The 13248-nt window shown below is 45.4% G+C and overlaps 1 protein-coding gene across 1 annotated transcript in view; it reads left to right on the top strand.

The window, feature by feature from the left end:
• ST8SIA6 (ST8 alpha-N-acetyl-neuraminide alpha-2,8-sialyltransferase 6) overlaps positions 1–13248 on the top strand; it is a 49093-nt gene that overhangs the window by 24765 nt on the left and 11080 nt on the right. Inside the window, exon 5 of the mRNA XM_068405192.1 lies at positions 11767–11911. Within this exon, the coding sequence (XP_068261293.1) occupies positions 11767–11911 (145 nt within the window). The remainder of the gene's footprint in view (positions 1–11766; positions 11912–13248) is intronic.

Raw genomic sequence — 13248 nt, 5'->3', positions numbered from 1 at the left:
TCCTAAATAGTACATAGCCACCCATGACAGCATTCCAGTCATGGGAGCTGTCCCACCATGTTTCAGTGATCACAACTATATCATAGTCATGCAATCTAAGGCAGATCTCCAACTCCTTCTGTTTATTTCCCATACTCCGTGCATTGGTATATAAGCACTTCAGAGAGGGAGTTAAGCCACCAGTTTTCACTCTTGCTATCTGACCATTCCTGGCCACTTCCTTGGTTACTAACTTATTAGTGAGCCCTGTGTTATTATTGCCTCATGTACCACCATTATCCACCTCGAGCAGGACAGTAGTCTGAAGGCTGTCCTTAGGCTCATCTCCAGTGAGCCTGGTTTTATCCCCTTCCCCCTTCGAGCCTAGTTAAAGCCCTTTCAACGAGGCCCGCCAACTCCTGTGTGAGGATCCTTTTTCCCCTTTGAGACAGATGTACTCCATCTGTCACCAGCAGACCAGGTGCCATATAAACTTCTCCATGATCAAAGAACCCAAAATTCCGACGGTGGCACCAGTCTCTGAGCCATGTGTTAATCAGGTGTGTGTTCCACCCTCTTTCAGTGTTTTTCCCTACCACCTGAGGTATTGATGAAAACACCACCTGTGCACCCGAACCTTCAACTAGTTGCCCCGGTGCCTTGAAGTCCTTTTTGATTGCCTTTAGAATTCTCTGTACAACCTCATCATTACCAACCTGGATAACTAACAAAGGGTAATAATCAGAGGGCTGCACCAGAGCAGTGAGCTTCCTTTTAACATCTCTAACCCGAGCCCCAGGGAGGCAACAGACTTCCCTGTGGGATGGGTCTGGTAGACAAATGGGCCCCTGTGTTCCCCTCAGAAGAGAGTCGCCTACTACAATTACCCTCCTTCTTAGTTGAAGAAGTCATAAGATGTGGGGATGAGTGACAAGCCGTGGGCGACTCACTGGATGGATCCTTATCTCCATCTTCATTCACCTGGCTGTCAAGTCCCAAAGACCCATACCTATTGTACAGTGGCAACTGGGAAGGTGAGGAGAAGGTTTTCTCTTGCCTCTCCGAGGAGGGACCTCTCTCCATTCCCCCTTGTCCCTTATGTCCCTGCCTTTGGCCTGGTGACAAGAGGGGAGGGGGTTCTCCACTTCTTGTAGAGTCTCTTCCTGCTGCCTTTGGCTCAGAGTGTGGCTCCACCAATCTACCTCGCTTTCACACTTTCTGATCGTTCTCAATCTTTCTACCTCTTCTCTCAGTTCAACCAGCTGCCTGAGCAGGTTTTCCACCTGCTCAGGCCGCTGTTTCCACCTGTTGTTTTCTCCTCCCTCCTTCCATTTTCAGGTGATGACGTGGGATGGAATAGTAGGATTCTCTCTATTAATGCCTGGCTACGAGACTGGTGCTACAGGCAGGGCTTTGGGTTCTTTGATAATGGCTGGTTTTATAAGACACCAGGCGTGACGGTAATACATGGGAAAGGTTTATGTCGTAGGGGCAAAAGGGTTCTGGGACAGGATTTAGCAGGGCTCATTCGGAGAGCTTTAAACTAGATTCGAAGGGGGATGGGGTAGCTGGGCTTGCACCACTGGGGCAACGCTCTAGTGTTGAGGCAGACCAGGAGGCCTCCCATCCCCCTGGGGTGAAATCGGTGTGCTCAGCTCGCTCCCTGAAATGCCTGTACACCAATGCACGCAGCATGGGGAATAAACAGGAGGAGTTAGAAATCCGTGTTCGGTCGGGGGGCTATGATTTAGTGGCAGTTACAGAGACTTGGTGGGATGCCTCGCATGACTGGAATGTGGTCATGGATGGCTATGTCCTCTTCAGGAAAGACAGGCCACTAAGGAGAGGTGGTGGAGTTGCTCTTTATGTGAGTGAGCAGCTAGAATGTATTGAGTTCTGTCCAGGGGCAGATCAGGAGCGAGTTGAGAGTTTGTGGGTGCGAATTAAGGGGCAGGCTGGCAGGGGTGATACTGTTGTGGGTGTCTATTACAGGCCACTGGATCAGGATGAGGAGGGTGATGAGGCCTTCTACAGGCAGCTGAGAGCAGTCTCGCAATTACAGGGCCTGGCTGTCATGGGGGATTTCAACTACCCTGATATTTGCTGGGAGGCCTACTCAGCCAGCCATCCTCAGTCCAGGAGGTTCCTCCAGTGCATTGATGATAACTTTCTGATGCAAATGGTGGATGAGCCAACTAGGAGAGGAGCGCTGCTGGATCTGATCCTCACTAACAAGGAGGGTCTGGTTGAAGAGGTGAAGGTTGAGGGCAGCCTTGGTTGTAGTGACCATGAGATGGTAGAGTTCAGGATCTCATATGGCAGGAACAGAATAGCTAGCAGAATCACAACCCTGGACTTCAGGAGGGCCAACTTTGGCCTTCTCAAGCAATTGCTAGGGGCAATCCCATGGGACAGGGTACTAGAAGGTAAGGGAGCCCAAGATAGTTGGTTAGCATTCAAGGACTGCTTCTTCCGAGCTCAAGATCAGAGCATCCCAACAGGCAGGAAGTCAAGGAAGGGTACCAGGAGACCTGCATGGTTGAACAGGGAACTGCTGGGCAAACTCAAGTGGAAGAAGAGGGTGTACAGATCGTGGAAGGAGGGGCTGGCCATTTGGGAGGAATATAAGTCTGTTGTCAGAGGATGTAGGGAGGCAACTAGGAAAGCTAAGGCCTCCTTGGAATTAAACCTTGCAAGAGAGGTCAAGGACAACAGAAAGGGCTTCTTCAAATACATTGCAGGTAAAGCCAACACTAGAGGCAATGTAGGCCCACTGATGAATGAGGTGGGGGCCCTGGAGACAGAGGATAAAAAGAAGGCGGAGTTACTGAATGCCTTCTTTGCCTCTGTCTGTACTGCTGGAGGCTGTCCTGAGGAGCCCCGGACCCCTGAGGCCCCAGAAGAAGTCAGGATAGAGGAGGAATCTGTCTTGGTAGATGAGGGCTGGGTCAGGGACCAATTAACAACCTGGACATCCATAAATCCATGGGCCCTGATGGGATGCACCCGCGGGTGCTGAGGGAGCTGGCGGAAGTCATTGCTAGGCCACTCTCCATCATCTTTGCTAAGTCGTGGGCAACGGGAGAGGTGCCTGAGGACTGGAGGAAAGCGAATGTCACTCCAGTCTTCAAAAAGGGCAAGAAGGAGGACCCGGGTAACTATAGACCTGTCAGCCTCACCTCCATCCCCGGAAAGGTGATGGAACAACTTGTCCTTGGTGCTGTCTCTAGGCACATCAAGGATAGGGGGATCATTAGGGGCACTCAGCATGGCTTCATCAAGGGGAAGTCATGCTTAACCAACTTGATAGCCTTTTATGAGGACGTAACCCGGTGGATAGATGATGGTAAAGCTGTGGATGTGGTCTATCTCGATTTCAGTAAAGCTTTTGACACGGTCTCCCACAGCATCCTCGCAGCTAAACTGAGGAAGTGTGGTCTGGATGATTGGGTAGTGAGGTGGATTGTGAACTGGCTGAAGGAAAGAAGCCAGAGAGTGGTGGTCAATGGGACAGAGTCCAGTTGGAGGCCTGTGTCTAGCGGAGTCCCGCAAGGGTCGGTACTGGGACCAGTACTATTCAATATATTCATTAATGACTCAGATGAGGGAATAGAGTGCACTGTCAGCAAGTTCGCTGATGACACCAAACTGGGAGGAGTGGCTGACACACGGGAAGGCTGCACAGCCATTCAGAGAGACCTAGACAGGCTGGAGAGTTGGGCGGGGAGAAATTTAATGAAATATAACAAGGGCAAGTGTAGAGTCCTGCATCTGGGCAAGAACAACCCCATGTATGAGTACAAGTTGGGGACAGAGCTGTTGGAGAGCAGCGTAGGGGAAAGGGACCTGGGGGTCCTAGTGGACAGCAGGATGACCATGAGCCAGCAGTGTGCCCTTGTGGCCAAGAAGGCCAATGGCATCCTGGGGTGGATTAGAAGGGGTGTGGTTAGCAGGTCGAGAGAGGTTCTCCTCTCCCTCTACTCTGCCCTTGTGAGGCCGCATCTGGAATATTGTGTCCAGTTCTGGGCCCCTCAATTCAAGAAGGACAGGGAACTGCTAGAGAGAGTCCAGCACAGAGCCACGAAGATGATTAAGGGAGTGGAACATCTCCCTTATGAGGAGAGGCTGAGGGAGCTGGGTCTCTTTAGCTTAGAGAAGAGGAGACTTGAGGGGTGACCTCATTAATGTTTATAAATATGTAAAGGGCAAGTGTCAAGAGGATGGAGCCAGGCTCTTCTCAGTGACATCCCTTGACAGGACAAGGGGCAATGGGTGCAAGCTGGAACACAGGAGGTTCCACATAAATATGAGGAAAACTTCTTTACGGTGAGGGTGACCGAACACTGGAACAGGCTGCCCAGAGAGGTTGTGGAGTCTCCTTCTCTGGAGACATTCAAAACCCGCCTGGACGCGTTCCTGTGTGATATGGTCTAGGCAATCCTGCTCCGGCAGGGGGATTGGACTAGATGATCTTTCGAGGTCCCTTCCAATCCCTAACATTCTGTGATTCTGTGATTCTGTGAGCAGGTCATTTACTTGATCACACTGCACACAAGCGATGTCTCTGTCTCTAGTTCGAGTGCCAGGCTCAGGCGCTCGCCGCAGCCAGAGACCTGCACATGTCGTAATATGCCTCATTGCAAATTTGATGCTATTGACATGGATTGACAAAACCTGGAGAAACCCATGGCATTGTCTAGAGCCCCAGTGCAGTACAATAAAATAATTGCTTGCTCATAAAACATGACAGCAGCGGATATAGATAAAAGGTAGTCTCGCTGTTTGTAATTCCACCCTTGAAATCTTGCTGTTATATAGTTGTCCTGGTTTGGCTCGCTTTGCTTTCCTGGTTTGGCCTAAACCAGGCCGATTTTCCTTTCAGTGATTTTTACTTTCAGCTAAGTCTCCTCTAAGTAACTGCACTTTCTGAAACTAACTGCATGTTTTTGCGGACAGTGTCTGCTTCCAGGACTGATAACGCTCGAAGTTTGTAGTTATCACTGAGGCACCGGTAGGGATGTTGTGCAGAAAGGCTCTTGCTGTACTTGTTCTTGAGAGAAACCAAGGTCACTGCTGAATTCCTCACTGCTTACGAGTGAAGAGCCGAAGGGGGGTCGCAGCTGCAGGGGGGAGCGGACAGGGCAGGTGACCCAAAATTGACCAACGAGGGTATTCCATCCCATACACGTCATTCTCAGTATAAAGCGGGGGGATCACGAGGGTCTCGTGCTCTTTCTGCTATGGCCGGTGTCCAGGGAGGACTCCGTCTGTTTTCCTGCTGCCCCCGATCCCGATCCGTGCGTTCCTGAATCCAGCTCTCGACCGTCGCTAGGCCCAGGCTGGGCCTTCCCGGAGCCTGCCCTGCAGTGCCGGTGGTGACGTGGCTGACTTCAGGGGAGCTCAGTCTTGGTTTTGTATATATATTTGTATATATTTGATTATTTCTATTATTATTATTATACTTTTTTTTCATTATTATAGTTTATTAAAACTGTTTTAATTTTCCAACCCAGAAGTCTCTCTCCCTTTTCCCTTTCCCTTTCCCTCTGGGGGGAGGCGGGGGGATAACAGAGGGCATCTGCCGCAGGTTTAATCGCCAGCCCAGCTTTAAACCGTGACAATAGTGGAATTTTTTGTGGGTTTTTCTCTGTACTGTCACAACAGTCTCTTCAATATGCAGCCTCAAAGTCTTTGTTGTCTTCATGTGTACAGTACAATAGCTCACATGAGCTAATCATTACAAATACCCAAGCTAGGTGAACTATTAAAACAAGCTGTTAGGCAAGCATAGAGTTTTTGTGGTTATTAGTAATCTACAGACTTTTGTCACTTGGAATACTTTGCCCGTTATTCAAATGATATTACAGACTGTGCTGTGAAATACACTTAGCATCAGGCTTACAGAAGTTACAGCTTTAAATATTTGCTAGTCTTACGTTGTGTTTGGTTATCTTTTTTTATGTGGTGTTTATGTGTGTTGAGTAACTGAAGATGTACAAAGAGATGTGTCTGTGTAAGCATTGCTGGTGTGGATAATGTGCAAGTGCTTTATAACAGGACTGATATGATATTCTTTTTGCAAACAAAACATTTGCTTGTACAGATGTTTGTAAAAGGTGACTTAGAATCAAATGGACTCAGACCATTACTGGTAGAAGTTTGGACAGATATCTATTAAAAATCTCCAGTCGTCAAAGTTCTGCACCTTGCCTAGGTAACCTGTTTCAGGGTGCTTCCTAATACTGAACTTAAGGTTGCTTTAGTGCAAATTAAGATGATTTTCCTCACCCTCCCCACCATGACCTTAGAGGACAGTTGAGCATCTACTATTTAGAACTATGTTTTTCATATTTTGATACTTCTTCAGTGTCCATCCCCATCCACTTTTCCCCTTCTCCCACCTCAATTTAGTCCAGTATATAATGACAGTGAAATATTTCACAGTGCCCCCAGCAATGAAGAATGCCCTCTGGCCCCAGGTCTACACACACTGGTGTCACACTGAAGTGGAGTCTACACAAAAGAAATACTATTAAGTTCACATAGTTTTGTCAGATTCTGCAGGCTCATGTTCCCCTGTGGGTACTGCCACCCCTTGATGATCACGATTAACTGTGTTGGCCCAGTGGTCCAGCTCTAGGCTGGAGCAGACAATTCTAGTGGTATACTCTCTTTCCTGTGTCCCAAAGTACGAGGCTGTGTAAAGTTTTGGTGCAGAAGCAAATGCCTTTTCACACCAGGTATATATCTGAATAAAATATTTTAAAAAATATAGAACAAAATTACTTTAGCTAAGCATTTCTAATGAAAGAAGGTGTTCTGAATAAAAACCATCCTACTTACTGCAGGAGGATGAATCAAAGGTCCTCTTGCTGCATGTATCAGTAGCTCAGAGGAGTAGGGAGTTTTTAAACTCTGCAGAAGCTCTTTGCGTAAAGACAAATTTCACCCTTATTATAGATTCTTCCCATTCCACTCAGGATAAGGGCAGTGCTGGCTCTTGGACCATCTGAGAAACTCTACTAGCCCTTGACTAACTGTTGACTGCTTTACGCTTATGGCTGGTTCAAATTGAGTTGTTGGAAGGAAGATGTTGAGACGTTTGCAGTCGCTTCAGGATGTGTGCATACCATGTCTTGTCAGCAGGTACGTGCAGCCTGCACGCAAGCACTGTACTAGCTAAAATGCATGTTAGTATTAGTGCAGAACCAAGCTGAGCTAGTTAATTTTGCTGCTAGGAGAGGTACAATAGTTCAGGCTGAGCTTCTTGGCTACAGAGCTACTACAGGAGCTGCAAAGAAACTACATCAGCATATTTAGCTCCTGCAGATACTTACTGACTTCCACTAAACAGAGTGGACTACTCATGTGAAGTGTTTGTGTTATGCAGAGGGGTTTGGAAACATGTACAATCAAGGCAGCAGCCCTCTATTTCTGCCCACAGTTCAGTGCGGCCTAACCGCATAGCAGTTGGAAACCAAGATTATTCCTTTGGCTTGTCTCAATACTTTGATAACTTGCTTCAGAAACCAGGATTTTCTTAAGTTCTCAGCAGCCACAAACCTGAAGAAATTATCTGGATGCCATGTGGGCTCAGAATTCCATCCCAGCTGACCTCAGTACAAAAATGGGTCCAGTGTCCTTGGTCCACAAAGGACGAAATTCAGTAAAAGCATCTGCTGAGCAACAAAAAACGTTCCCCGGTGCAACAACGACTCTGTGTTGTCTAATAAGAACAAAACTTCACAGACAAATGCAGCACACCACTCCAGTTAGGTTATTGATTAAGACTATCATGACCGTACTTGGTTTTATGAGGTATGTATTACCACTCCAAATGGTGTAGTCTTTTTCCTTACTTGTTACAAGTGAAATTTCCAGATAATGCAATCAGCTCTCTTTCTGCTTATCTTGGTATAAGAAATGTCTGTGGTTGATGTGATGCCTCAGGATTTAAAAATAGCTCTTAGGTCTCACTGCACTTCCAGCTGCTTGCAGGAGAAATGTTGGAGAGAAGGCTTCTTCCAACTAAGAAACTGTCAGTACCAACCTGTACTCCAGAGGAGATACTTTCCAAACCTAGGGCCTGACAAGTCTTGGGTACTTTGACTCCAGGTTCCTTCACTCTGGACTTCTAATGCTGACTAGATAATAAAAACACTTGTTCTAGGGCAACCCCCAAGTCTAGCCAGCTCTGTTAACAACTGGAACTTAAACCTTCTTACCGTAAGCTACATCCATGTTCTTACACATATCTGAGGTAGATGCTTAGCCTGTGTAGTAACATCCCGTGTTCCAAGAGCTGCCTCCATATCTCAGTGTTTTCTCCCGGTCAGAACAGACAACGTGGATCACTTTCTACCCTTCCAAAAAAAAATGCAGAGTTTGGCTTTAAGGTAGTACCGTTTGGTGCTGTTAAGATTCTGACCCTTGTCTCTTACCCACCATCTGGTTAGGAACTTCTTTGTATGGCAGGTTTTAACAACTTCTCTCTGGTGTGGCACAATACACGAGTTAAAATGTTGTCTTGGAACACCTTACATATAGCACTTGTTGAAAGAATTGGCTTGTGTGATACATGTCAGAATCTTATGAAGTACATGCTCTTTAGGGTGTCATTACCTCATGACAGAGACCACATATGACATTAATACTATGATGACGGTTGCACTAATAGATTGCTTGAACTGCCCAGTCTCTACCCCTTCCTTATTGTTTGCTGTCAGTTGTAGAGGTACCACATGTCACAGCTTGTACGAAATACATTGCCAGTGGGTATTACTGTCTGGCGGTTACATGTCTTCCCGCTGGAGCTTTGTACATGAACGCTTGGGCATGGTGGGGTTCTGTGTCGTGATTTGTTCTAAGTAAGAAGTTTCTATTGTTACCTCCAAATTTCTAGCACGTGTGCTCTTAGGTAACATAAGAATATATATCATTAATCAATATGTATTCTCTGTTCAGATTGCATTTCTGAACTAGCCTGGCTCTGGTTTACTTCCTCAGTGGATCCATAATATTAATTTAAACTATTACTTTCATATTAATTCTGATATCTGTTTTTCTTCCAGACTGTTTCTGCTTTTATTGAAGCACTCGTTCTTGTGGAATGAGTAATAAAAAGTAAAATGGCGTCATCTCTATTAATGAATGTTATCTATCACCAGTTTGCTTTTTCAGGTTCTGGTAGCCATCACACACAAAACACGTGTTTTACTAAAGCTGGGCAAGGATCTTGTGGCGTTATTCCTTCTCCTCTGAATGTCCCGTGGTTGACACAGATAATATTTAGGCCTGCTTCATTTAGCTTTAAGAAAAAATTCAAGGAAATCAAAATTATGGTTTTTGTGATTCCTTATCTCCATGTGACTGGCAGGGAGCAGTGAGGGACGGCTGCTCCCTGAGGGACAGGGAGTCGGGTCCCAGCACAACAACCTGGACAGCAGAGCAGGGACAGGCAGACGGGCCTGTCCCACCCACAACCCTCGCCCCAGGCACCGGGCACCTCCCTGGGGACGGGGTGAGCACAACTGGAGACTGGCCCTGCTGCAGTGTCGCTGGGGCAAGGACTGACGGCCCTGGGGGGCTGAAATGGGGTCCTGGGCCACAGACAGGATGGGGGTGGCCCTGGGGGACTAGGCAGGGGTGGTGAGGCTCGGTGGTGCCCTCAGAGCCTGACAGTGATACCTGAATCCTCTTATTACTGCAGTACGTATTAAGGTTAGAAAGAGATGGTTATAGGGAAAGGTGTACAGAAAGTGGACTCTAGTCAAGGGTGGTTCAATAACATCCAGTGTTCCCAAACTTAATAATTTGAATCTCCTGCCTCATTGCTCCATTTGTATTTTTCCATATGTTTAAAATAGGAAAGTACATGCCCAGAGCAATTGTTTTCACCATGTGTGCACCTCCTGACCCACAAGAGCATAGTCTCAGTTCCATCCCCACCCTGGTACCTAGTGGTTTTCATTGACCACAGACCCCCCCTGCACCTTAAGGCTTTGAGCAAGGCAGTGGGAATCACTGTGTTCAGGGAGTGGAGCTGAATATGGCTTGTGGAAATCTGAACCCTACTGTTTCCTTCCTCAGGAGTAATATTTCCCATTAACATTTCCTGGTAACTCTCCTAGTACGATTATTTCAGATCTATGCCATCCCAGCACTCAGTCATTGCCAGTGTTCCTCGCACGTCTGGAAACTTTGTCTTTAAGGAGTTTCAGAGTTCAGTATTCAAAACGGGTTAACATATACTGGTAAGCCATCTGACAATCAAAATGGTACTCTTTCCTTTGGTGTCTTATGTATGACTCAAACCAACCTTCCCAGCCTTCTTTTTTTCCACATTTTGACCATTATTTCAGAGAAGTGAGATTGGGAGTTATCCCAGACCTGTTCATTCTCTTCCCTGTCTTCCAGGAAACATAATCCTTGGGTTCTTCCATGTGCTAGGCTATGCTTCATCTCCATCAGAAATAAAATTATATTATTATTAGAATATTTACTCTGTGTACATTGTTGATAAAGTCAAATGAAGCAACTTATTTTACCTGTGTCTTACCCTATTAAAGTCAGCTTATTTTCAGGCAGAATGTGGCCTGTACTGTTTAACAAGTTCCAATGGTTTAGTTTACCATACTCACTGAAAAAGTAATAAAACTTTTCTATTCCTCTGTCTCTAACTGTAAATATATTTATTTTTTTTCTTCACAATTAACCTTCAGTGTTAAGACAGGAATTATCATCTTTTCCCTGCTGTTTTACCTTCTTCAAAATTCCAAACAATTCTGTTATCATTGAATTTTATTCTCTAAATGGTTAGTAGTTCTCTTAGTATCTCACCTAATGAGATAGCTATGTCCTACCAATGGATATATAATGGATGGCCGTGAATATTTCAGCCTTATAGTCTGAAAATCGGATCCAGTGGCAGCAGAGAGAATATCGTTCCCTAAAGCAAAATTAGTTAAAGCGTTTCAGGTCTGATGGGGCTTTTCATTGCATTTCATTGTTAATAATATAGGATGTTTATACACATAATATTTTTATAAGTTTGGAGGTAACAGGAATTGTAAGATGGATGATAGCTTTCACTCCTACATAAAGTTTGAGTGCATCCCTTGCACTCTTACCTATTTAAGGACTTCTGCTAGGTGTTTTGGGGAGCAGCTAGGCTGTCTGTCTCTACCACAAAGATATCAATCTATCTATCTTCTTTATCTGCAAGTTGTGATGTAATTTATTTAACATCTGTGATATTGTGCACAGGAAAACCGTGCTGAACAGTTGCAGAAATGAATTATTAATTAATTGGCTTGCAACCATCTAGCTGTTCATGAAGTACTATAGCCAGTACTTTCCATCACCATTCCTTTCATCTCCTTGGCTCTTTCTTTCTTCAGCCTTCAAAGTTTCTTACAATCACTTGTTCTGTGTTGATTGAAATGACGTTGTTAATTCTTTGGGGACTGAAGTCTCTCAGAGTTTCTGTAAAAATCTTAGCAATTAATAATAAGACGACCGATTATAACTTTTTCTGGATGGGAAAGGGAGACCAAGAGAGAAAAACAGGGTAAGAAAAGTTGTTCTTGGTCTGATTAGTTTCTGAATATTCGCTGTGAAAATGGACTTGCTCTGCAAAGCAAGTCAAGGGAAATGACATTATAGAGGGTTCATATAGCCCTTTGTTGCTTAGTTAATTAGAACTGGTTTTCATTCATCTAGTTCTCTACCACAATTCTTCTACTTATTTGCCTGTCTTTGAGCAGGTTTTGTTTGGGTTTTTTGCAGGTCAGAATTAGCTTCCTGCTGTGATGCAGTTCACAATTTTATTGCTTCTCAAAACAACACCCCACTGGGAAGTAACATGAGTTACGAAGTGGACAGTAAAAAGACCATCCTCATTACAGAGGACGTTTTTAAGATGCTGCCTGTGGTAAGAACTGTGTCTTTACCTGTTATTTTAATTGCAGTATCATACGTATTTTGGGTTAGTAATAGAGCTGCTTTGTTTGATCCCTCTGGAAGAGACCCTTCACCCCCTCTATGCACTTCTTCATCTTGTAAGACTTATTTTTTTCACCTTCCTCTGCCGTGGTGGAGGCATGGACAGGGTATCATAGATGAGATTGTAGGTAGAGTTGCTACAGAGCACGAATTGCTACAGGACACAAGTTGCAGCCTGGCTTGGCAGCCAGCTGAATTCAGGAGTGAATCCTCTGAGAATGTTTGCCTTGCTTTTCTCATTTCCATTTTCAAAGGCATTTCAGTCTGGAACAACATTTCATATTCCTCATATTCCCATGCCATTTCCAGTGCAGGCTTGGGCATATAACTTGTGAAGGCTATTTTGGTGAACCTGATACTGAATAGGATAGAATAGGACAGGACAGGACAGGACAGGACAGGATAGGATAGGATAGGATAGGATAGGATAGGATAGGATAGGATAGGATAGGATAGGATAGGATAGGATAGACTATTTCAGTTGGAAGGGACCTACAGTGATCATCTAGTCCAACTGCCTGACCGCTTCAGGGCTGACTGAAAGTTAAAGCATGTTGTTAAGGGCATTGTCCAAATGCCTCTTAAACACTGACAGGCTTGGGCCATCGACTACCTCTTTAGGAAGCCTGTTCTGGTGTTTGACCACCCTCTCCGTAAAGAAATGCTTCCTAATGTCCAGTCTAAACCTCCCCTGGCACAGCTTTGAACCATTCCCACATGTTCTATCACTGGATACCAGGGGGAAGAGATCAGCACCTCCCTCTCCACTTCCCCTCCTCAGGAAGCTGTAGAGAGCAACGAGGTCATCCCTCAGCCTCCTTTTCTCCAAACTAGACAAGCCCAAAGTCCTTAGCCGCTCCTCATAGGACGTTCCTTCCAGCCCTTTCACCAGTTTTGTTGCCCACTGGGGTGGGGCCTTTGCAGCCAGAAACACAGGCTGAGCAAAGGAATCAGATTTTGTAGCTCAGGACTTATAACAGACATATAAGCTCTGGAGACCAGACAAATTGGGGCACAGAGATGTACTTCATTTCTTGAAAGTAAGAGCATATGGGAGCCCTCTTACCAGTCTTTGGCATTCTTGATTTGTGAGATCCCAGCTACCATGAGTCTAGTCCTTTCTAATGCTGCTGTGAATCACTAAAAACTTCATTGCAGTAGAGTGGTTCCAAATTTGAACTGCATGAAAGAAAAAAGTAATATGTTTTATGTGTATGTATGCTTGCGAAGCTAGCCAGAGTGATCTGGCCTTTGTGTTCTCCTACT

This window comes from Nyctibius grandis, chromosome 7 (assembly GCF_013368605.1).
Source record: "Nyctibius grandis isolate bNycGra1 chromosome 7, bNycGra1.pri, whole genome shotgun sequence".
Taxonomy (NCBI): Eukaryota; Metazoa; Chordata; class Aves; order Nyctibiiformes; family Nyctibiidae; genus Nyctibius; species Nyctibius grandis.
The sequence above is the reverse complement of the archived record's forward strand: the minus strand, read 5'-3'. Positions and strand labels throughout refer to the sequence as shown.